This window comes from Castor canadensis, chromosome 1, assembly GCF_047511655.1.
Source record: "Castor canadensis chromosome 1, mCasCan1.hap1v2, whole genome shotgun sequence".
Taxonomy (NCBI): Eukaryota; Metazoa; Chordata; class Mammalia; order Rodentia; family Castoridae; genus Castor; species Castor canadensis.
Window position 1 is genome coordinate 85802466 of NC_133386.1, and position 25395 is coordinate 85827860.

Sequence of the window (25395 nt, forward strand, 5' to 3'; positions counted from 1 at the left end):
GAAAAAAAAAGTGAAAAATATTGAGAAATTGGTCACAGACGTGAAGTCCAAGTTCACACTGCCTGCGTGGTCCACAAAGCCTCAGGAAATAATTTCAGCTTAAGGAGCCTGATTGAATGTTAATGTCCCTAGAAGTCTCACACCCTCTCTAGGATGAAGGAAGGCACTTCATAGTCTAAAAGGAATCCCCAAATGGCCTGAAGACGTGGCTAATCAGTAGAGCACCTCCCTAGCAAGTGTGAAACCCTGAGTTCAAACCCCTGTACCACCAAAAAAAAAAAAAAAAAAAAAAACCAAACAGATACTTTTTTCAACAATACTGAACTGTAAAAATGAATAACTGGCCAGGTGTGGTGATTCACATCTACAATCCCAGCATTCAGAAGATTGAGGCAGTAAGATGAAGTGAGACCCTGTCTCAAATCAAACAAACAAACAGCAAAAAAAGAAAAAAAAAAAAAAAAAAAAGAGCAAGCACCACACGTGAGAACCAGGAGCAACAATAGAATCAACAGAAGCAGACAAAAAAAAAATTGAAATTATCAAACATAATAAAACCGCTCTGTTTAATATGATTAAATAAATTCGAGTTTTAAATTACCTGCTAGAAATTTTGGGAGAGAGGGTATTGAGAGGGTTCAAGCTTAGGACTTCACACTTGGTAGACAGGTGCTCACCACTTCAGCCATGCTGCCAGCCCAGGCAGGCTTCAAACGCAATGCTCTTGATCTGTCTCTCGAATAGCTAGAATTACAGGCACAGTGCCCTGCTCAGAAATTTTTTAAAATATAAAACATGACATAGCAGATAAGATAAAACTTCTAGAAAAGAGGGCTGGAGGTGTAACTACAGGGCTCTACAGGGCAGAGCATTAGCCTAGCATGCTAAAGGCCCTGAATTGGATCCCCGGCCAATTCACATAAACACACACATACACACACACAGAGTATTGTAGGATGGCTCAGACAGAGAGACAGGACACCAAAACTTTCGGGAAGCAAGTTTATTAAGCAGGCCAGCAGTGACTCAGTGGACTCGAGTCCAAAGGCTGGGCCCCCAAGATCAAAGGGGGGAGAGCAGAAATTACAGAAATGAGGGTTACAGCTTGTCCCATACATGGTGACATATTATTTCATTGGCTATTTTAACCTTTGGGATAAGGTGACCCATTCTCTGGTGTTGCCCCAGGTGCTATTTGACATTCCTCAAATCTGGTTGTTTTTGTTTGTTTCACTGTTGCACCCATTTTTCTCTCATTATCTCCCTTCCCCCTCCCTGACTTCCCGCCACATTCCCACCTTTGATGCTCAGACCCTCTTCTGGGTCAGAGAGCATCATCTTAATCTAGGGGTTTACATTTTCACAGCATCATTACATGAGCAGCTATCTTTCCGGTACATACACTTATCATTTGACATATAAGTTTTCTCCCAGGCCAGGCCTCTGCAGGTGTTTCCAATACCCTGAAGTCAATAGATGGAGTTTTCAGCTATTACAGCACACATCAAAGTATACAGATACTGGCCTTTTGAGATTGTAAACCTGTGTCCAGCTAATAAGCTCACTAGTGCTGGTGAAGCTCCCGTTCTCCCTGCTTTGTGGCGTCATAAAGGGGTTTTGCCAAAAGAGAGTAATTGAGGTTCAAGATCCAGCAGAAACCTGCAGGCCCTAGAAATTCTCTAATCTGTCAATGGATTTTGGGGGCCAGAATAGAAGAGACGGCCTGTTTCCTCTCAGAGCCTGGTCAATGTTGTCCTTGTGACAGGTGAAACCTGAGGTATTTGACAGTATCCTGGCAAATGTGGGCTTTCTTTGGGAAACCTTATACCCTACTGTCCAGAAAAGGAAGAGAAGGAGGCAAGTTCCTTCCATACAATCCTCCTAAGTTGGTCCAGCCAACAGCAGGTCATCTACATACTGGAGGAGTGTGCAACCATGCTGATCAGTCGAGAAAGCCTTTAGGTCAGATGCCAGGGCAGTCCCAAAGATAGTGGGAGAGTTTTTGAAGCCTTGTGGCAACTGATTCCAAGTCAATTGTCCCTTCTCTCCAGTACTAGAACTTTCCCACTGAAAGGCAAAGATGGGTTGGCTCTGTGGGGCCAGATGGATGCAGAAAAAATGTGTCCTTAAGGTCCAGGCAGGTAAAGAATTTTGCCTCAGCTGGGATAAGGCCCAAAAATGTATACAGGTTTGGGACCACCGGGTGTCAAGTGACAGTGGGGGAGTTGACTGACTAGAGGTCCTAGATGGGCCTAAAGTCTTCAGTCCCTGGTTTTTGGACAGGAAGCAAGAAGTGTTCCAGGGAGACTGACAAAGCTAGAGAATCCCACACTTTAGGAGTCGGTTAAGATGCTTTTGGATCCCAATTTGGGCCTTGACAGGAATATAGTATTGCCTCTGGCTAACAAGAATAGCTCCCAGCTTTAATTCTATCACCACTGGAGGTATGTTCTGAGTCAGTGAGGGGGCTGAGGGTGGCAGAGCACAGAGTCGCCCATCCTACTACTGTGCAACTGTAAGAGAGTCTTGGCTTCAGGCCCTCTCAGCTTTAAGGCTGCCATGCCGTCAGAGTCAAAAAAGTCATCTGTGCCCTTAGTTTGTACAAGTCTCTGCCCATCAAAGCCACAGGGCAATAAGGAAGGTAGAGGAACTCATGCCTTCTTCCTGTTTTCCAAGATTGCATTTTCTGGAAACAAGGAAGGGGTGGCATGTCTGACCTCCCATGGTCCCAACAATGGTCGCATGTCTCTGTGAGAGAGAACCCACAGGTTGGGTTCCAACTGAATGGGTCACACCAGTGTCCACCAGTAGGTCAGCAGGATGGCTCCCTATCTTCATGTGGACCATCAGCTCCTGAGGGCCCAGTAGAATAGAGCCTGGTTCATTCTAGTCCTCCTTATAATCCTCAAAAGTGGCCAGCCAATGATGACTTCCTCCCACAGACCACTTCTCCCCTGACCAGGCCAATACTTTCCTTTGACAACTGGTCTCTGCCTCTGGTCTGGGGGCCTTCTGGCGATCCCTGGGATATTCATTTTTCCAGTGTCCTTCCTGACAACAGTAGGCACACTGGCCTCACCTTAGTTCCTCTCTAGGGTGAGGCCATTCCGGGGGTGTTGACCACTGTCCATGGGGATTGCCTCTTCCTCTGCCATGGCCTGCATGCTGGGGCCCACCCAACTGTTCAGCTAGAGCCGCAGCAAGGAGGTCCACCTTCCTTTTCATCTTTCTGTCAACCTGCTGTTTGGTCTCCTGATCTTTATTGACAAACACTTTTGTGGCCACCTCCAGAAGCTGGCTGGCATTCATACCAGCAAACCCCTCAATCTTTTGTTATTTTTGCCTTATGTTCCCCTGGGCCTGGCTGACAAAGGCTGCATTAATCATCCTGTGGTTTTTGGCCATCTCTGGGTCAAAAAGAGTGTACAGGTGGAAGGCCTCACATAGCTGCTCATAAACCTGGTTGGGGCTCTCAGCTGGTCCTTAGGAGGACTTCTGTTGTCTTAATCATGTCCCTGGCCTTTTTCCCTCTGTCCTTCACGCCTCCTAATAATGCCTCCTGATCCCGTTCAACTGCTAGTAATCTCGATCATCGTTAGGGTCCCATGGGTCCTCCTCAGAGAACTGGCCCTGAGTGTAGACTTGGGCATTTAGAGTGTCTGCAGGGGCATGGTCTTCCAGCCACTTTAGAGCCACCAAGGTTATACAGCATCGCTCCTCAGTATTACATAAAGTCAGAAGAAGCTGTCGGCAGTCTGTCCAGGTGGGCTTACGAGTTTGGATGATGGACTGCACTATGTCAATCAGAGCCTGAGGCTTTTCCCTGAAGGAGGGGGTTATGGTGCTTCTGATTTAGGAGGTCATGGTGGTGAAGGGCTGGTAGATGAATGTCCGCCTTCCTCCTTGTATCTGACCATGCTGGTCATAATATACTGGGCCCTGGACCTCTCTCAGGGGCATCTGAGAGCAGTGGGTCCCAGGAGAGAGGCTAGGCCTGTAGTGGGACTATTCAAGTGGTACTGGTTGAACCTCGGGGCCAGTCTCACAGGGAGCTGCAGAGTGAGGACTGGTGGGCTCAGAATGAGCATGAGGTTCATGGGGCCTGAGGAAGGTGGGTTGTTGCAGTTTCAAGGACTCCCGGGCCCAGTCTTGTAGGTGTTTGCTGCTAGGGCTTACCTGTTTGATGCTGCTTCCCCTTCTGAGGGTGCAGGCAAAGGGACAGAAGGTGGTGGGTACAGTGGCACATGAGGGGGTGGGGTCTCCTTGGGGTCCCCCACTAATATGGGTTTCTCTGGCTTTTTACATTTTTCCTTGCACTTGGAAGCTGCTGCTACCTTGGCTCTAAGTTCATTTTAGCCATGTGAGCTGACTGAGGACTGCATCCTGCCAGCGGTCAATATAAGGAAACTGATCTGGGTGTCCAGGCTCCCCTACAACCACTTCAAAAACTCTATTGACTCTGACCTTATCTCATGACCCCTCTAAGGGCCATCCTACACCAAAAGCAGGCCAGTCTATTTCACAGAAGGACCTAAGCTTGTCAGTAGTCAGTCTGACTCCATAATTTCCATTAAATCCCTTTTTTAATTTCTTAAAACATGCACTTTATGAAGGTTTTCTTACTCTGACCTCCTCCCATTCCTCCCATTACCAGACGTCAAGACAGAGACAGAGACAGAAGGGATGAGGTCTGTGGTGAGGAGGTCAGGGGTCCTCTTCTCTGGCACACAGGGGAAAACAAATACCACTCACTTCATCTGTCTCTGGCCACTCCCTTCCAGGGATTTAGGCATCTCTTGACTGTAGTGAGTCTAAATAAGCCCTGGACTGAAGGCCCTGCTAAGGATCACCCTGGACCATATAAGTTTACCACAGACCCACAGATAGGGACTCTGCATTCACTTCACAGCTGGGCTACGTCTCAGGCTCACATTTCCACTCTCACACAGCACAGTACTTCCACCCCACTCTCTGAACCTGAAAGACATGGTTTTACCCCAAAAGGTGGTTACTAGAGTGTCTGATTCAGATTCAGGCAGGTCTGAATTCGAAGCTGGGTTCTTACCAGTCTGATGAGCAGGGCTCCCAAGTTGGTTCCCAAGCCTTTCCAAGTTCCTTTGTGTGACCAAAACTCACTTCTTCGGTTTGCTGGGAGAGAGTTTCACCTGGCAGGGGTGACCCTCCTTGTGGGCCAGGGACGCTGAGCCAGCAACAAGGAGATGAAAACACCACCCTCTGAATCTCAGACAAATGCCCAGAAATATTGTGGGACAGCTCAGACAGGGATGGGGCACCAAAGCTTTTGGGCAGCAAGTTTATTAAGCAAGCTGGCAGTGACTCAGTGGACTCAAGTCCAGAGGCTGAACCCCGAGAATGAAGAGGGCTTTCCTTATATACCATTTAGAGCAGGTTACAGAAATGAGGTCCCACACATGGTCACATATTATTTCATTGGCTATTTTAATCTCTGGGGTGAGGTGACCCTTCTCTGGTGTCACCCCAGATATTACGTGACATTCCTCAAATCTGTTTTTTTCTGTTTCACTGTTCCACTCGTTATCTCTCATTATCTCCCTCACTGTCTCTCATTATCTCCCTTCCCCCTCCCTGCCTTCCTGCCACAACACAAATCTAAAAATAATAAAGTTCACACTCAATGACCACAAATGAAACCGGAAAAGTAGAATGCTAATATTGTTGAAACCAGGTAAGAGATATGTGGGAATATGATATTATCCTTTTTTATGTACATCTGAATATAGTAAAAAAATTTAAATGAGTTTACTAGCAGATTAGATGTAAAAGGAGAGTAAAAAAGAATTGGAAGATAGGGCAGAATCTAGATTGCAGCACAGAAAGACAAAACAGATGTAACATCAAGAAAACAAACAATAGAGCAATAGAGTTTGGGTGTGGCTGAAATGGGAGAAGAGAGAGGATGAGGAGGAAAGAAAGAAAAGGAATCCTTATCCATTCTTGGTGGGAATATACATTAGTGCAGCCACTGCACAGATCAGTATGGAGGCTCTTCAATAAACTAAAAACAGAGCTACCACATGACCCTGGGTATATACCAGAAGGAATCAAAGTCAGCAGTCAATAGAGATAGCTTCACACCAATGTTTATTGCAGCACTATTCACCACAACCAAGTTATGGAATCAGCCAAGGTGCCTGTAAACAGATAGATAAAGAAAATGTGGTATATATACCCAACGGAGTATTATTCAGCTATAGTGAACAGAATGTCATTTTCAGGAAAATGGACAGAACTAGAAATCATGTTAATTCAAATAAACCAGACTTTAAAAGAAAAATATCATGTTTTTTCTCATATGTGCATTCTAGATTTTTTTTTAAGAAGACATGAAAGTAAAGGGAACTATTTGAAAAGATGAAGGGGACCAGTGAGGAGTGAAAGTGAAGAAAAGAGCAAGGAATGGTGGATATGATCACAGTACATTATATACGTATGAAAATGTTATGACATTTATTATATGATAAATATATGTCAATAAAAAAGAACACATATGTTTACCTATTTGAAAAAGATGGAAAATACAAAGGTGGGTAAGATAACAAACACAAAATTTTGCTGGGCACTGGTGGCTCAAGCTTGTCATCCTAGCTACTCAGGAGGCAGAGATCAGGAGGATCGTGGTTGGAAGCCAGCTAGGGAAAATAGTTCATAAGACCTTATCTTGAAAATACCCAACACAAAAATAGGGCTGGTGGAGTGGCTCAAGGTGTACGCTCTGAGTTCAAGTTCCAGTACTGCAAAAAATAAAACAAAAAACAAAAAAACCCTGAAATTTTAGTTAGATGTTCTAACATATGTTTATTGGAATCCTAAAGAAAAAGAGGTTGGGGCAAGGCAAATATTTGAAGAGATGATGGAAATTTTTCCAGAACCCATGAAAAATATCCATAGAACCAAGAACCCAACCAATAGATAAAGGCATGAGTGGTAGACATACGTGTGTTAAACAAAACTGTAGCATCCCTCTTGTTGGGTCCTTACCTTGCTGGCTTTGAAGAATTGAGCTACTGCTGTGGATTATGTTGGGAGAATCATATGCTAAGGAATCCAAGGCAGCTCCTAGTAGCTGAGGGCAACCTGCACTTGTAGCAAGAAATCCAAACGCTCAGTTCTACGGATGCTACCAACAAAAGTGAACCCTTTCTCTGTGGAGCCCCAGATAAGCCTGTAGCCTCAGTTGACACCTTGACTATAGCTCTGCAAGACCCCAAGCAGAGCCATGCCCAGAATGCTAACCTAGAGAAACTATTTATTTTGCACTTTTATTGTACAAAACAATAGGTTTCACTATGACATTTCATATATTTATATAATTTGCTTTAATCATATTGTTAGAAATAAGACTCAGGAGTCATTCAGCAAGGCAAAATGTTTTACTTCTTTAAAAGGGTGTGCCACCAACAGTTTAGATAAGCAGCACACCGAGAGGAAAGTCTGCTGGGTTATCCCTGACGCAACACTGCCCCCTTCTCCTATTGCTAAGTCAGGGTTCACAGTCTTGCTGACTGATGATAGATGAGTTCTGTTTAAAAGTGAGGCCTTTGAGGTGGGCATGCTGTGGCCTCGGTGGGTCCTGAGCCTGTGGACCTGACCCAGGAGCCTACCTGCACCCTCGCACCACTGTCCAGCCTGGCAACACACCTGCACTGCACACCCAACATTTGGATGCCACACAACTAGAGCGGCTGAGTCATGCCCTTCATGCACTTGTCTCATGGTCACCGTTTGACACCACCTTCTACCTGTGCTGCCTCAGCCAGCCTCCACCCGTCGACCCCGACAATGCTGAGGTGATGGACTCCCAGTGGTTATCTCTGTCAGAAGCAACTGAAAGCTTCATGCCCAAAAAAATTTGCTTGGCACCCCCTCCCTTCCGCCCAGTTCTATGAAGTAAGAAGACTTGAAAACTTTGCCTTTCTCTCTGCTTTGCACAGATTTTGTTTGGCTCATGCATCAGAAGGGCCTGAAAGGTGGCTACCCATCACACCAATCACTGAGGACTCTACACTCCAGCTCTTTCCAGGAGATGAGCTGTACATAGAAGACTCACATATATAGAAAATCTTATGTCTACTGATAAAAAGACTGAAGAAATGATGAAGGAAGGCAAGAATTTTCACAGACGAGTGATGCATAATAACCATCTTTACAGTATCCAGGTGACTGTTCAAAGTATAAACACATTTATCCCAAGAGCTACACAGCAAGCAGGAGCCACCTGTAGGGTGCTGCTAGCTCAGATGCTGGCCACTTGCAGGAGCACTGAGTAACAGAGGTCGACTAAGCCACGATTGAAACCTAAGGAATTTTGTGCCACAAAAGAGATAATGCAGTGTTTCTTATAAAGTATTAATGATCTTATTATCTGAATAATCTTATTCCAACTTCTGTATTGTTTTTTTAGCTCAAAGGTTTGAGATGTTCTCTTGCCCTTATGCTAACTGTCCTGTGTGTTAGCACTTTCTGGGATGGGCTTTGAAGGTTGATCCATGACTTTCTGTTGGGATTAATTCAAAGGCATTTGATTAGATGCTGATCTGTAGACTGAGGCAACCTTCAAGTGACAATATTGTTTTCTTGCTGTCTTGAGCTTGGTGATTAAGATACAGTTTTGGTTTAAAACCAAATAGCATTAGTTACTGTATTTCACAAATTACAAAACCACTTTAGTTAATATTTTAAAGAAATATAAAGCCATACTACAACCATCAATTTTTATGCTCTAAGTGGTACTTAAGGAATGCACAAAGGTTAGAGAGATAATGGTGCTATAAAATTAGTGAGGTTTATTTCCAATATGCTTACTATGGGTCATTTTTTCACATCCATTAGTTTTTTGTTTTGTTTTTGGTGGTACTGAGTTTGGATTCAGAGCTTCACAATTTTCGAGGCAGGTGCTGTACTGTTTCCTCACACCCCTCATTTTGTGGATATTCTCACTGCATAGCCCAGGCTAGCCTCAAATTCAGAATTCTCCTGCTCAGCCTCCAGAGTGCTGGGATTACTATGTCTGGCTGGAATAATCTTTTACTGGTTAAAGGTAGACAATGATAGGAAGTCATCAATTCTATTTCAAGATCTTTGATAGTGATGTTTTTAGGAAATGTCTTAGTTTTCCTATCAATAAAATAAAGGCAATGATTTTAAGAAGTGGATTTACCTAGGAAAGGACAAGGTTAACATTTAAAATTTGGAAGCTGTGAGTTAAGCAAGTATAATGGGTTGCTGCTTTGAAGTAGATTTTCCGGGGTTAGGTACATAATTCTATTTCTTTGAAGGAAAAAGACGCAGTATTTACCACCATCGCCCTCTTTTGTCCTCCTCCCCTCCTACTGTCCCCCCACCCTCACAAACAGGCCTCCTAGTATGTTCATGTATTTTGTTTGTTTTTAGGTATCGACTCCATATATGAGAGAAAATGTAGTCTGGCTTATTTACTTAACATATTGATCGCCAGCTCCCTCCATTTTCCTGCAAATGATGTAATTTTGTTCTTTATAGCTAAATAATACTCCACATTTTCTTTATCCAATAATCCATTGTTGGGCACCTAAGCTGATTCCATAATTTGTCTATTACGAATAGTGCCACAATGAACATCTGACACGTAGAAACTCTGAAATTAATGAATGTGCATTGCTTTAAGTCATTTAGTTTGTGGCTGTTATACAACAGTAGAAAACCAATGTAATCACCACTCCCTCCTGCCACTTTCACCAGACAGGCACTCAGGTGGTTGGCCTATCCTTCCCTACACAGGTGAATCACAGTATTAATAAAACCAATAGTCAATTGTTGTATTGCTATGATTTTATAAATACTTACATCTGGGCAACAGCCGCAAATCAGACTACAACTACTTTTCTTTTTTGTCTTCATTCTTTTTCATGCTGGGAACTGAAATCAAAGCACTGTACCACTTGAGTCACCTGTGTACTTTTCTTTTTCTGTGCACATTTTTATAATGTTAAGTGTAGCTTAGATTTTTTTGTCTGCTTTTCTATTTATTATTATTAATTATCCCCCAAAACTCCCCTCCCCATGCCTAACTTTTCTCTTAGTATGTTCAAACATAGTAGTTTGTTAAGAAGCATAGAACACAAAGTATAAATAAATTCAACCACATTAAAATTTTACAATCTCACTTTACTAAAAGAAACCCAAAAAAGTGACGATAACCCATATAGTAGAAGTTGTTACATAGACAGCAAACAAAGGTTAAGTACCAAAAACATACAAAGAGCTACAAAGCAATGAGGAACCATAAGCAAAAAATTGCCAAACATATGAACAAGAAACAGTTAATGAACACCAGTTGTCTCTAGGTTGAATACTGTTGAATAAAAGGACAGTCATATTTTACCCCACCACCATGTATCACAGTTTGGTACTATATGCGTGTTATCACCTTTCCAGAAACACATACAAGATAAAAATAAATAAAAGAAAATAAGTTATGTTTTATATCTAATCACATACAATTAAAGTGCCCCATATTTTCCTGTAAGATTATATATTTCCTAGAGTCTTTACTTCCATTTCCTACATGGGAAAAAGGAAATGTCTTTTCTACCTCTGCCTCAATTCTCTGCTACTTTATCCTACTATATTAAAATTAATCCTTGAAAAAAAGATTATATATTTCCTAAGAAATGTAGAAGTGATGCAGAACTTGTTTTTTCATTTCCTTCTTTCCTATCGTAGCATATAGGACAGCCCATTGCTTCTAAATGTATTTGTAAGAAGAACCCAGCCTGCCAAGGAAGGCAACCATCACTTCTAATCACATTTGTGCTCAGTGAGAACTGGTGGTCTGTAAGTACTTGATGAAGTCAAGAGAGGGGGTGCATTTTATACTTCTCCCCCCTTCCCAAACTGGTAGAGCTCTTATTTTTTACTTTAATTGATTATTTATTTATTTATTTATATTTGAGGCAGGGTGTCACTGTGTCACCCAGGCTGATCTCAAACTCCTGGGCTCAAGTGACGCTCTTGCCTCAGCCATCCAAGTTGCTGGAACCATAGGTGCACCATTGTACCTGCCGTGGGAAGCTTTCAGATTTTAAATACTATTTTTGCTTCTTATTTCTTGACTTATCCCTCTCCTAGTGTCGTCAATTCTTTATATTTTATCTAAAATCCTTTATATTAGGGTTGAGAATAGTTATTTACATTCATTTTAGTCATTTACTGCTATGGCAGTCACAATTATTGTACAGTCACTAAATCTTGAGGTTTTTTTTTTTTGGTGGTTCTGGGGTTTGAACTCAGGAGGCAGGAGTGGTAGCACTTGAGCCACTCCACCAGCCCTTTTTATAAAAGATAATTTCAAAATTCATCAAAAACTGGAAACTGATTGTTTCTTTCATATTCAATTTGCCTTAGCAGAAATTCTTTACTTATTTTGTCAATATTGTCTCGAGAAAACAAATTAACATCAGGAATAAAATAATGGCTCAGTTTTTCAGTTCTGAGGCACTCAAGAAAGAATGTCACACAGCTATCAAAGTGCAGCGGTAGGCCCTTTAAGTCCCACTGCGAGTCCAGTGGGTCCCGGGTGCATAAGTGAAAAAAGGCCGTTTTCACATGGTAAGAACAGAATTTATTCAGTTCTTTACGGTTTTCAAACTTTTTTTTCAGCCGTTCCAAAAGGAATTTCATCAATTTTAAGCAGTCTTTCCTGTTAAGTAAAACAGAAAGCCTTTTACTTTTACCATTTACACCCTACATCATTTCACAAAGGACTTTAGGCATGTTGCAGGAAAAACATATTTAAACAATAAAGATATAACATTATAATTACAATCACCTTAAACCTGATTATGTTATCAAATACATGCTTTGAAGTCTTCAACACATTTTCTTTCTCTCCCAATGCTAGTTAACCCATTTTATTCTACCAGAATTAATCAACTATACAGAACTAACAAATACTTAAATTACTCTTTAAATATTTAAAGTATCTACAAAAAATGTTCTTTTAGCTGGGCACTGGTGGCTTATGCCTATAATCCTAGCTACTCAGGAGGCAGTGATAAGGAGGATCTGGTTCGAAACCAGCCCAGGTAAACAGTCTGAGAGTCCTATCTTGAAAAAACCCATCACAAAAGAGGGCTGGTGGAGTGGCTCAAGGAGTAGGCCTTGAGTTCAAACCCCAGTACGCAAAAAAAAAAAGTTTCTTTTATAAATGTTTTACTTTATGGGACTGCAGATATTTACAATATTCATCCAATTTAGTATTTTTTATAAGTAAATTCTTTTAAATGTTGCTTTAGAACACCTTTGTTCTTCATTGACTGTCAATTATCTAGCCTCCTTAGCAACATGACTTCCCTAACGCTTGCTTCAAAGCCTGCATAACTTGTGGGAAGGGGGATGCATGGAGGAGATGAAGGTGAAGGAGTAGGGTTGATGGGCTTCACATACATAAAGAAAATAGGATGAGGAAACCTTGTGTAATTGCGTTAAGTATGTGGAGGGGTAGGGGACCTAAGCAATGCACAGCATAAAGCTATTCAGAATTGTCACAAGAAATCCCTCTTGTACAATGAATATATACTCATAAAAATGAAAAGGAAAAAAAAAGCCTGCACATAAGACTTTGAAGAGCCTCTTCGCCAAGACACTGGGCATTCTTATTTTCACTTTTGATCTTTCGTGACCTTTATACTGGTCAACTTTATTTGTTCATTTATTTTCCCCTGGCTACTGGGGTTTGAACTCAAGGCCTCAAGATGGAAAGCATTCTACCATCTAAGCCACACCCCCAGGCCTTTTGCTTTTTGGGTTTGTTTTTCAGATAAGGGCTTGCACTTTTGTTGAGGCTGGCCTTGGGCCTCGATCCCCTTACAAGTAATTGGGACCCAGACATGCCCCACTATGCCATCCTTGGGTTTTTTTGTTGTTATTTTGGTTTTTGGCAGTCCTGGGGTTTGAACTTAGGGCTTCACACTTGCTAGGCAGGCGCCCTTACCACATGAGCTACTCCACCAGCCTTTTTTGTGATGGGTTTTTTCTAGACAGGGTCTCACAAACTATTTGCTCAGGGTTGGCTTCGAACCATAATCCTCCTATCTCTGCCTCCTGAGTAGTAAGGATTACAGGCATGCGCCAGTGGTGCCCAGCACCATACTTGTTTTTGAGATAGGGTCTTGAGAACTTTTGCCCAGGCTGGCCTCCAACTAGGATTCTTCTAGGTCCACCTTCTGAATAGCTGGAGTTACAGACATGTACAACCACACCCAGTTTATACTGGTCAACTTTAGAAAGTCAAATTAACAACTTCTATTTTCAGTGGTATGTATGCTACCAAGAAAAATAACTACTCAGTTTCTCCAGTCAGTCCCTTAGCATTTGACTCAGCCACACCATCCCAGAGCAAGAACGAGTGTTCAATTAGACTGATTCTCTGGTTTCTTCACTCTTCTCAAAAAGAATATGCTCACACTCTCCCAGGTCATCCATTGCTGCTCTACACCCAACCCAAGCCAGCAACAGCATCCTCACATTTGAGCAAATGTCAACAAAGAATTAAACATATCATAGATAATGTGCCAATTAAAAAATAAGGTCAGGGCCAGTGGAGGGCTAGAGCACCTCTCTAGCAAGCCTGAGGCCCTGAGTTCAAACCCCAGTACACCCCTCCCCCACCCCACACACAAATAAGGACATTACCTGCAACATTTCACTCCATTAGTTTCACAACATGTTTTAGATTTTCCATGATTGTTCAAAAGGTTCTTTTCAATGTGAGAGAACGATAGCCTCCACGTCCCTTCTTAATTTTAAAAAATAAATATAGAAAAGCATGTTACTGAAAGCAAACATATCTAAACAGCACAATATTTAAGTGATTCCCATTCTACACTGGGCACTGGTGGGTGGCTCACACCTGTAATCCTAGTTACTTGCGAGGCTGAGATTGGGAGGATCTCAGTTTGAAGCCAGCCCAGGAAAATAGTTCCCAAGACTCCATCTCCAAAATAACCAGAGCAAAATGGACAGGAGGTGTGGCTCAAGCAGTAGAGCACTTGCTTTGCAAGCATGAAGCCCTGAGATCAAACTGCAGTCACACACACCCACACACACACAAAATATACATACACACACACATATACACACACATACACACACACACACACATCACTCTGAAGAAATTCTAGAGGGAGATCAACCAAGATAAGTAAACAGATATATAACTATTAAAATAAGCGTTGTAAGCAAAAAAGTGATAAGGTAAATGAGAAGAAATGGTAGGGTAAAGAAGGAGATCAGAGCTTTATATAGATAACCTGAACTCAGGGCTTCTCATTTACAAAGCAAGAGCTCTGCTGCTTGAGCCACACCTTCTGTCCATTTTGCTCTGGTTATTTTGGAAATGGGGTCTCATGAACTATTTGCCTGGGCTGGCTCCATCCTCCTGATCTCAGTCTCCCCAAGCAGTTAGGATTACAGGTTTGAGTCACCGGTGTCTGGCAAGATATATTACCTTTTTTTTTGCAGTACTGGGGCTTGAACTCAGGGCCTTCACCTTGAGCCACTCCACCAGCCAATTTTTTTATGATAGGGTTTTCCGAGATAGGGTCTTGCAAGCTATTTGCCTGGGCTGGCTTCAAATTGTGATCCTCCTGATCTCTGCCTCCTGAGTAGCTGGTATTACAGGCGTGAGCCACTAGCGCCTGGCTATTTCCTTTTATATATTGCTAAATTCTGCTTGTCAATATTTTATTTCAATAGTAATTTGTTTGGGTTTTTTTGAGATGGGTTCTTTCTTTGTGGCCCAGGTTGGGCTGAAACTCCTGGGCTCAAGTGATCCTCCCACCTGAGCCTCACAAGTAGATGGGACAAACAGATGTGTACCACTGTTCCTGAATCTAAATAATAATTTGAATCAACTGATTCAATTTTTGTACTAGCTTTGCAAGTTATGGTATTAATGTAAACTAAATTTGGGAACATTTCTTTTTATTCTTTGTGAAAGTTTATATAAGAATAGGATCATTTTTTCCCAAGTCTACCATGGCTAGCTCTTTTAAATTCTACTCATCCTAGTACCTAGGAGGTTTTATATCAGTAATGCATGATTGGTCTATAATTAGAAGCTCAATCAAAATGATCTGTCAGATTAATAGAATAAAGGAGAAACATAATATGATTCTCTCAACAGATACAGAAATGCAGCCAATAAAATTCTACATTCACTCATTATTTGAATAAAAAATGCCTCTCAGCAATTTAAGTCTAGATGAGCTCTTACTCTGATAAAAAGTAGATTTTTAGAAACCTATAGCAACATGCTAATAGGAGGTAAAAGTTTTGAAGGTTTTCCGCTTGAAATCAGGAAGAAGGGAAGGATGTCTGAAATCCCTATTTCAATGTGCAATAGGTGTCCCAGTAAACAGCAAGAAGAAAGAACAGTACTAGAAAGGGGAAACAAAGTTACCTTTTTTAAGTGGGGAGGACAGATGCTTGTTATTATTATTACTTTAAAATTTGATTATAACCAAGCCAGGTGCCCCGTCTTCCTTCCCAGTCTATCTTCTTGTATCAGAAAGATAATGGTTCTGGACTAGCCTGGGTAAATAATTTGCAAGACCTCACCTCCAAAAATAACCAGAACAAAAAGGACTGGAGGTGTGGCTCAAGTGGTAGAGTGCTTGCTTTGCAAGTGAGAAGCCCTGAGTTCAAATCCTAATTCGACACACACACACACAAAGATTACAACTAATTTTATTGGCATTCAAATTAGAGACATTTTAAATTTAAATAATGATCCAGAAAATATGTTTGGTAAAACTAGGATAGTTTCCCAGTAATTTAAAAGTTATCATTATTGATAAGCTGACATAATTGTACATATAGAATATGCAAAAGAATTTACTAAGTTCACAAAATTGACTGCATAGATGAAAGCCAAATGTATTTCAATATATAACTATTATTAGTAATGCATATTAATTGTATATATTAATGGGTTTCACTGTGACATTTCCCTATATGCAATTATCCTACTTTATTCTGTCCTGCCTACTACTTTTCCTTGCCCTTCCCTCTCCCCCAACCTCTCTTAATACCCCTTCCCCTTCCCATTCACTACTATTTCCTCTATACATTGAGGTCATCTTTTCAAAACATGAGTTTTTAAGGGAGACATTATTTATAATGGCATAAAATATGAATTACCAATGACATTTCATTTAAGCAGTGAAATACAGAAGAAGGTAGAACATGTTAGTATTCTCTGTTAAGAAACGCTACATGACAAAAGTAAATTCAAAACTGGCTGGGGAGAAGCTATAAGTTAAAAGGGATGTGGTGGCAGATACCTTAAAAGCCAATAGGAGAAGGGGACCAGGAACTAGAGAAAAGGTTAGATCAAAAAGAATTAACCTAGAAGGTAACACATGCACAGGAAATTAATGTGAGTCAACTCCCTGTATAGCTAACCTTATCTCAACCAGCAAAAACCCTTGTTCCTTCCTATTATTGCTTATACTCCCTCTTCAACAAAATTAGAGATAAGAGCAAAATAGTTTCTGCCGGGTATCGAGGGGATGGGGGGGGATAGGGAGAGGGCGGAGTGGGTGGTAAGGGAGGAGGTGGGGGCAGGGGAGAGAAATGACCCAAGCCTTGTATGCACATATGAATAATAAAACAATAAGTAAAATAAATAAATAAAAATAAAAGGGATGTGGTGGACATGTCAGACATTCGTGATACGGAAACCTTATTTGAAGCCTAGTGAAAATAAAAGACCAGTGGAAAAAAGTATAATAAGAGACAAGTGGAAATTTAAACAATGACTAGATGTTTGATAATTAGGGAATTATTATTCATTTAAGTACAATAATTGAATTTGTAAGTCCTATTCTTTAGAAATGTAAACTGAAATATATATATGCATATATATGTAAATTACATTTCATTAGCCTCAAAACAGTAAGAAGGAGAAGTGAACAGGGCTGTAGATAAATCAAGACTGGCAAGTTCATTACTGTTGAAGTATGTGGGAGTTTAGGAGTTTAAAATAGTTCTCAGTCTACTTTTCTACTGGTTTAAAATTTTTTTACAATAAAACTTTTAAGATAGATCAATTACCTGTGAGTAAATCCAACAAAAGATATACAATACCTCTGTAGAGAAAACTAACACTTCTCTAAGAAGTACTGGAAATCTAAATAAATATATAGACATGTGACGGTTTAGATTTTTTTGTTTTGGGCAGTATTGAGGTTTGAACTCAGGGCCTCACACTTGCTAGGCGGGTGCTCTACCACGTGAGCCACTCTGCCAGTCTGCAAGTGATGGAATAGAAGAGTCAATATTGTCAACATATCAAGCCTCCCCAAATTTGTCTACAGATTCAATGTTATCTCTGTCAAAATTTCAAAAAGTGTTTTGTAAAACTTGACATACTAATTCCAAAATTTATATGAAAATGCAAAGGGTCAAGAATACCTAAAATAGTGCTGGAGGTGTGCCTCTTGAGCACCTGCCTAATAAGCACAAAGCCCTGAATTCAAATTACAGTCCCAACAAAAAAAATAATCATGAGTAAAACTAATGTTAAGTCTGGAAGCAACTTATCTTCCACCCTCAAAGAAGCATAACTCCTATTCCTTAAGACTGACTTCCTTCCAAATAGTCCAGTATAAGAAAGGAGAAAAAAAAGAACTTAACGGTGAAGAAACCAAACAAACAGCACCTCATCCAGGTGATCAAGGTTAACATGAGTGCCAAGTTGTGTTCATGACAGATATCCTCGATATGTATGATGGGATGAGGATGGCACTTTACCTCTGTGACCTTACTCCCCCAAAACCATATCTGCAATGTAATGGTGAAAACTATCAGATAAATCCCAGTCACAGGACATTCTACAAAATACCTGACCAGTACTCCTCAACACTGCCAATGTCATCAAAAACAAAGACTGACAAAGGGTCACAGTCAAGAGGAACCTAAGAGATATGAATAAATGACATCGTTGATCGGATCCTAGAACAGAAAAAGGACACTAGGTAAAAGCTAAGGCTATCTAGATAAAGTATGAACTTCAGTTAACAACAGTGTATCAATATTAGTTCATTAATTGTGACAAATAAATCGTATTAATCAAAGGTGTTAAAAATAGCGAAAGGGTTTGGGGTATATGGAAACTCTGAGCACTGTTTCTGTAAGTTTTCCATAACTCTAAAACTTTCCAAAATAAAGTTTAGTTTTAAAAAAAAATACACTGAGGGTAAAGGCTGGGGGCATGCTCAGTGGTAGCGTCCTTGCCTAGCAACATGAGGGGCCTGGGTTTGATAAAACCCAAATGCTGTAGAAAACAGCAACAAAAATACACTGAGATATTTCTTCTCACTTCTTGGGCTACTTGCAAAAATTCTCAGTGGCAAAAAGTTTAATAAGTTCTGTTTATGAGCACTGGGGCTATAGTGCAGTGATAAAGCACTTGCCTAGCATGCAGGAGGCCCCTGGGTTCTGCTCCCAGTACCACACACACACACACACACACACACACACACAAAAAGTGGAGTCGTCTCTCAGCTTCTTCTACCCCTCATTACACTTCCGTTGATGAGGCTGAGGGTGAAACAGGTACTCTGACAAATTCCTGTGGAAATGCTAATCGATATAAGGTCTCTATGGAGGAAAATTTGGCAATATAGAACAAAATTAAATTTAAAAAATTATTAACTTTTAACCAGTTTTAAAAAAAAATAGACTGTGAACTGGTGGTTCACACCTATAATCCTAGCTACTTAGGAGGCAGAGATCAGGAGGATCTTGGTTCAAAGTCAGCCTGGGCAGATGGTTAGTGAGACCCTATCTCAAAAACACTCAACACAAAAAAGGGCTGGCAGAGTGGCTCAAGGTGTAGGCCCTGAATTCAAACCCCAGTACCCACCCCCCAAAAACAACTGTAAAAAGGAATATGAATTGGCTGGCGGCATAGATCAGTGGTAGAATATATGTTTAGTGTGCACACACACACACACACACACACACACACAAAAGGAATGAATGTTATCTCTCCATAGAGCTATGGTGTGATACCCACAATGTTTAGTGAAAAAAAGGGAGGTGTACCTTTTATCTTAAAAGGAGTGGCATATGAATCCATCTATCTATGTATCTGTCTATCTAGAAGGGCAAAGTGAAAACAAGAGTATCTGCTCATATAAGGAATGAAGAGTGGTGGAGACATGAATAGAATATATGTTCCTATACATATACCTTTTTCTGAACTTGGACTTTGTAGCCATATGAATGAGTGCTTGAATAAATGCTTTATAAATTTATGAAACAAAAGTACATAAAACTCAGGCATTGTGGCACATTCCTGCAATCACAGCACTTAGGAGGCTGAGGCAGAGGATCACTTGAGCACAGCAGTTCAAGACTACCCTGGAAACATAGCAAGACCCCATCAAAAAAATTAGATGAAAATTTAAAAATCAGTATCTAAAAACAGAAGCTATAAAGAAACAAGTGAATTTAACTATGGAGAGCTGGTAGTCTAATTGCTCAGGGAAATTTTTCAAGTAAGTATAAAACCTAATATCTGTAGTATGTTCACTTTTAAGAAAAAATAAATACATAAAAAATAAATCCTGATATTTGACTATTCTAATATCCTAAGAACAGAAGAACTGCAAAGAAATCATAAAATGAAAAGAAATGTAAATCATAATTATGTTCTTGATAATTATACTGATGCCAGTTTTGAAACAGATTTGAGACAAATTAAAATTTTAATTAAAAGTCAATAAAAACAAATTATATTTTTAAAAATATAGTTTGTGGCTGGTAGAGTGGCTCAAGTGGTAGAGTGCCTGACTAGAAAGAATGAGGCCCTGAGTTCAAGCCCCAGAACAACCAAAACCATAAACAAAAACAAAAACAAAAAAGCACAGTTTGTGGTCTGGAGATGTGGCCACACCTCCAGTCTTGTACTGCCTTTATTTATTTAAAAAAAATTAAATTCAGGCCAGGTATGGCTCATGTGGTAGAGTGCCTGCCTATCAGGCTCAAGGCCCTGAGTTCAAACCCCAGTAGTGCAAAATAAATAAGTAATAAAAGTAGTTGCAGGCTACTGCACATTTTAAAGCCAAGTATTTAACAATACTGTTATAACTATATCATTTTCTTTTTTTCTTTTTTGTGGGACTGGGGTTTGAACCCAGGGCTTCATGCTTGCAAAGCAGGCACTCTACTGCTTGAGTCAGGCCTCCAGTTCATTTTACTCTGGTTGTTTTGGAGGATTCTTATGAACTATTTGCCTGGGCTGATTTCAAACTGCAATCCTCCCAATCTCAACCTCCAAGTAGCAAGGATTACAGGCATGAGCCGCTGGTCCCTGGCTCAACTATGTCCTTTTCAATTCCATCTCTCACCAAATTCATTTCCTCACCTCTCTACCCTGGGGCTCTTGAGATGCCAACGTCATTAGGTCTTCTACTGCCCTAGCATAAAACACTAGCAACTCTCTTATGTCCTTACCTTGGTCTTTACATTCAACATACCTTGAAAACTATTTCCTTCTTTTGCATGCTTGGGTACAAGGTAAAATGGCTGTCGTCTTAGTTTGTTCCTGACTTTTGTACCAAGCCAGTTCTGGATGGGCAGGCCATCCCAGGTGCGGGCAGGCCAGCTACTTCTTGATTCCAAAGCCAGGATTATATCCACAGATATTTCTTCAGGTTTCCTAATAAGAAGCGTTACAGCAGGACTGCCTTTCTTTTTCTTCATCATACTGACATCTGCATCTGTTTAAACATACAGAAGAGAAGGCTTATAATTATAATTGAAGACCCAGAAAAGTGGTAAATATAAAGTGATAAAACAGAAACAGGCCCCACAAGACAGTGATTTACTAACTTAAACAATGTTTATTGATACCTATGATCAAGAGATATTGTCAAGATTCTGTCTACTACATATGATGAAAGGCCCCTGGAGACTTTAAGGTTTGGAAGTGCTGTGATTAAATTTTCATTTAGAATTGTGGAGGGAAACCTGCAAAAGAGGCCACCTAGTGGCCAAGAGGAGAGAGGCAGGATAGCAGACCACAGCCACAGTCTTGCACAAGCAGTGAGCATCAAGACAGGAAGCAAGCCAGACATGGTGGTGGCACACCTGTAATTCCAATACTCAGGAGGCTAAGGCAGGAGGATCTCGAGTTTGAGGCCAGCCTGGGCTACAAAGTGAGACACAGGAAGAAGTAAGAGCAATTAAACAAGTTTGAATCAGGGATGGGGCTGGGTGAGTGGGTGGGTAATAGCTGAACGTGCACAAAGCCCTGAGTTTAATCTCTAGCGTCCCACAGAATGTTTTCCAGACCAACCTGGGTAATGTAGCACAATCCCATCTATAAATAAACAAACAAATAAATAAACAAAAACCCTCAAACAACTGGGGAGCCTATCAGGTGGGTGAGAAGCAAGCAGGAGCCTGAGAGGCCATCCAAGATTTTGTCCTGAAAATCACTGATACTGGTACAGCTCCTCAAAACAGAGCAAGTGGGAGGAAGAAAGACTAGGTGAAATTGAACTTCACTTTATTTAGTTATTTATTTACTTGCTTATTTATTTATTTATTTATTTATTTGCAGTACTGGGGTCCACTGCGGGAGTCAAAAGAATCAGGACAGGAGTGTATAATGGCAATTAGTAGGCAGTGTTAGAACTTTAAGAAGCAAAAGTCGAGAATCTTACCTTCGATGTTTTTAATTTCTTCCTTAATGATTTTCCTAAACTTTAAAAGCATCTTGGAGGCTGACAATATGTCATTTTCTAAAAACTGATTCAGAGGATTTCCTTTGGGATTTCTTTTGAACTTCACAAAGTAATGAGCACCACTGTTAGAATATTCTTCTAGCTGAATCCTAGGGACTTCCAGTTTGAACATGACATCAAACTCATTAGGTGCAGAGATCTAGGAAACAGTAAAAACACCACTGAAATTGTTATCCAAGCAATTGCAATTTTTTCCTGAAATGTCCATTTGGAACCCTACTTTGAAAAGCAAGATTCCTAATATTAGTGCCTTCTGGAAGAGTGCCTACTGGGAGAGGGAAATAGGTGGAGAGCATTACTGGCTTTAGTTGTAGACTTTCTCAATTTTTCTTTTTCTTTTTTATAAACAAGCATTATATTTTATAACTAGAATAGTTATAAATGATATATGTAAGCTTTAAAAGCATCTACACCAGGGCTAGCAGAGTGGCTCAAGTGGCAGAGCGCCCATCTAGAAAGTGTGAGGCCAATAAATAAATAAATAAATAAAAATAAAATCTACACCAGATTTTTCTTTAGTTTAAAGTCTCATAAAATTAAAAACCATTAGAGGGCTGCAGGAGTGATTCAAGTGATAGAGCACAAGCCTGGCAAACTCAAGGCCCTGAGTTCAAACCCTAGTACAGCCAAAAAACCCAAAACCAACTAACAGAAAAAATTAAAGTACCATCCTTATGTCATAAGATATACACTGTGGCCACCTTCCTGTCACAGTGGTCTCAAAAATATGTATAAAGCCAGGCACAATGGCTCACGCCTATAATCCTAACTACTCTAGAGGCAGAGATTAGGAGAATCATAATCCTCCTAAATTTGTAAGACTCCATCTCAACCAACAGCAGGGCATGGCCGAATATGCCTGTCATCCCAGTTACTGCAGGAAGCATAAATGGGGCAGTCCAGGCATAAATCAAGACCCTATTAAAAAAAATAACTAAAGCCCAAAAAAGGGAGGAACCCCAGTATCACCAAAAAAAAAGAAAAAGAAAAGAAGGTGGTTCAAGTAAAAAAATGGTCCTGGTTATCAAGCTGCAGTCCAAAAAAAAAAAAAAAAGAGCTACCTCCTGCTCTGCTGCTGGCCAATTGAGCAAGTGTTATGGGATTAGAACTACTGGCCACTCAAATGAGTGTGACTCCAATTCAACGCACTACACTAGTGCCTATGAACCATGGTGTTTGTAGACACTCTAAAGAATCTTCTTTTTCATCCTCACAATTATAGCATACATTATATATATACACACACACAATTTTTTTTTGCAGTACTAGAGCTTGAACTTGGGGCCTATACCTTGAGCCACTCTACCAGCCCTTTTTCACGACCAGTTTTTTTGAGATAAGGTTTTGTGAACTATTTGTCTGAACTGGCTTCAAGCCACAATCCTCCTGATCTCAGCCTCATGAGTAGCTAGGATTATAGGCCTAAACCACTGAAACCCAGGTTATTCTTTCCTATATTAACAATACCCCAAATCTTTCATTAGTTAGAGATATTTTTTTTTAATTTATTGGACTTGGGGTTGAACTCAGGGCTTTAGGCTTTGAGCCACACATCTAGCCTATTTTGCTATGGTTATTTTGGGAACGAGGTCTTGGGAACTATTTGCCCAGGCTGACCTCGAACCACAATCCTCCTGATCTCAGCCTCCCAAGTAGCTAGGATTACAAGTGTGAGCCACCAATGTCTAGCTAAGGGTAGCTATTGGACTACACTGCTCAACACAGAATCACACATGTCTATTTTTTCTTTTTTTGGTGGTACTGGGGTTTGATCTCAGGGCCTCACGCTTGCTAGAAATGCATTCTACCACTTGAGCCACTTTACCAGTCCCACACGTATACTGACCACATGAAATATGGCTTATCCAAACTAAGATATGCTATGCCACACACTCTCAAAATCCGTATGTTGAAGCCTAACCACAATGTGACTGTATTTGGAGACAGGACTTGGAGGTAATTAAAGTGAAATAAGGTCATAAGTGTGGGGCCCGAATTTGACAGGATTGGTGGCCTTTTAAGAAGAGAAGCATACACAGGCACCACACATAGACACCGAGGAAAGGCCATATTGCACACAGTAAGAAAGCAGCCATGAAATAGAGAGTCCTCACGAGACCTGGATCTGATGACGCTGTCATCTTAGACTTCTAGCATCAAGCACTCTGAAAAACTAGATTTCTGATGTTTAAGCCACCTAGTCTGGTATTTCATCATGGGCATTCTAAGCTAGACATATCATGGGGGGAAAACAAACACTTGTAGGACAACAGTAGAAATAGTGAAGGAAGAGCCTCCAAAACTCAGCTCTTCCATAAAAACAGTCAGAACACAGGCAGGAACCATCAAATCCAACTTTTTCAAGGCTCTATAAATTAAAGGCTTGCAGCAAACCAAGGAGAATTTAGTAAAAAAAAAAAAAATTCTGATACGATGAGTTTGTTGCACTCTAACTTGCCATTTATAGCCTCAGCACCACAGAATCTTCGCCTGTGTAACTCTGTACCAAGGGTTATTCTGACTTCTCACACCATCGTGAGTTTGGATTTGCTTCCTTGGGAAAGCCACGTAAGTGGAAAAAGATAGAAAGTACTCTTTTATATGCGTTTCTTTCATCAACATTGTGTTGGTGAGGTTCATCAAATTGTATTTATTGTTTGTTCTTTTTCATTCTATATAATGTAATATGCCAAAATATATCCACTCATTCTGTGGATGGTTATTTGGATTGTTTCTCCTTTTCTTGTTTCGGTGCCTGGGATTGAACACAGGGCCTCTTGAAGGCTAGGTAAGCAGTTTACTACTGAGCTATAGCTCCAATTTTTAATTATTACGAATACTGCTGGACTGAGGATACAGTTCAGTGGGACAGCACTTGCCTAGCATGCATGAGGCCCTGGGTTCCATCCTTGACACTGCAAGACAATAATAATAATAAACAATAATGCTTTTGTGGCCATATGGACATAACACTAATTTCTATTGTATGTATAACTGGGAGTGGAATTGCTAATTCATAGGGTAGGTGTTTCTTTAACTTCAGTTTTCTAAAAAGGTAGTACCAATTTACCCTCCTTCATCAAAGTGAGGGAAATCCAGTTGCTCCCACATCTTCTCTAACACTTGCAATTGTCATGTTTTTATTTTGTTGCTATTAATTTTAGTCATTCTAGTGAGCAGGTGTGTAGCAGGATGTCATCATAGCTTTAATTTGTATTTTCCTGATGATTAATGATAAATCTTTCGTGTTTATTGCTATTTAGGTTGCTAATTGAAGCTGTTTCTTTGCCCGATTTTAAATTGGTTTATCTTTTTCACATTGATTTGTAAGAATCACTTGTCAAATACATACATAAATTACAAATATCTTTCTCTAGTTGTAGCTAGTGTTTTCACTCTTCAGTGGTGTCTTTTGATGAATGGAAGTTCTTAATTCTAATGGAGTCCAATTTATCTATCATTTATGTTTGGCAACATCAGTGTCCTGTTTTGAAATATTTGCATTACCCCAAGATTATAGAGATGTTTCCCATGCTTTCATCACCATTAGTCTATG

General features: G+C 40.4%; 1 protein-coding gene and 1 pseudogene across 6 annotated transcripts in view; one reads left to right on the top strand and one right to left on the bottom strand.

The window, feature by feature from the left end:
- Cgas (cyclic GMP-AMP synthase) overlaps positions 1-25395 on the bottom strand; it is a 70607-nt gene that overhangs the window by 19457 nt on the left and 25755 nt on the right. For 5 of the 6 annotated variants that reach the window (XM_074079208.1, XM_074079201.1, XM_074079190.1 and 2 more), the window contains 4 exons: positions 21759-21978; positions 20568-20810; positions 13714-13816; positions 9421-11719 (listed from right to left, as the gene is read on the bottom strand). In XM_074079208.1, the coding sequence (XP_073935309.1) occupies positions 11368-11719; positions 13714-13816; positions 20568-20810; positions 21759-21978 (918 nt within the window). In that variant the 3' untranslated portion in view covers positions 9421-11367. Of the gene's footprint in view, positions 1-9420; positions 11720-13713; positions 13817-20567; positions 20811-21758; positions 21979-25395 lie in introns of those variants that run through there. The other variant, XM_074079214.1, reaches the window with a different exon arrangement.
- On the top strand, positions 4087-8263 carry LOC141415589 (acyl-coenzyme A diphosphatase NUDT19-like; annotated as a pseudogene).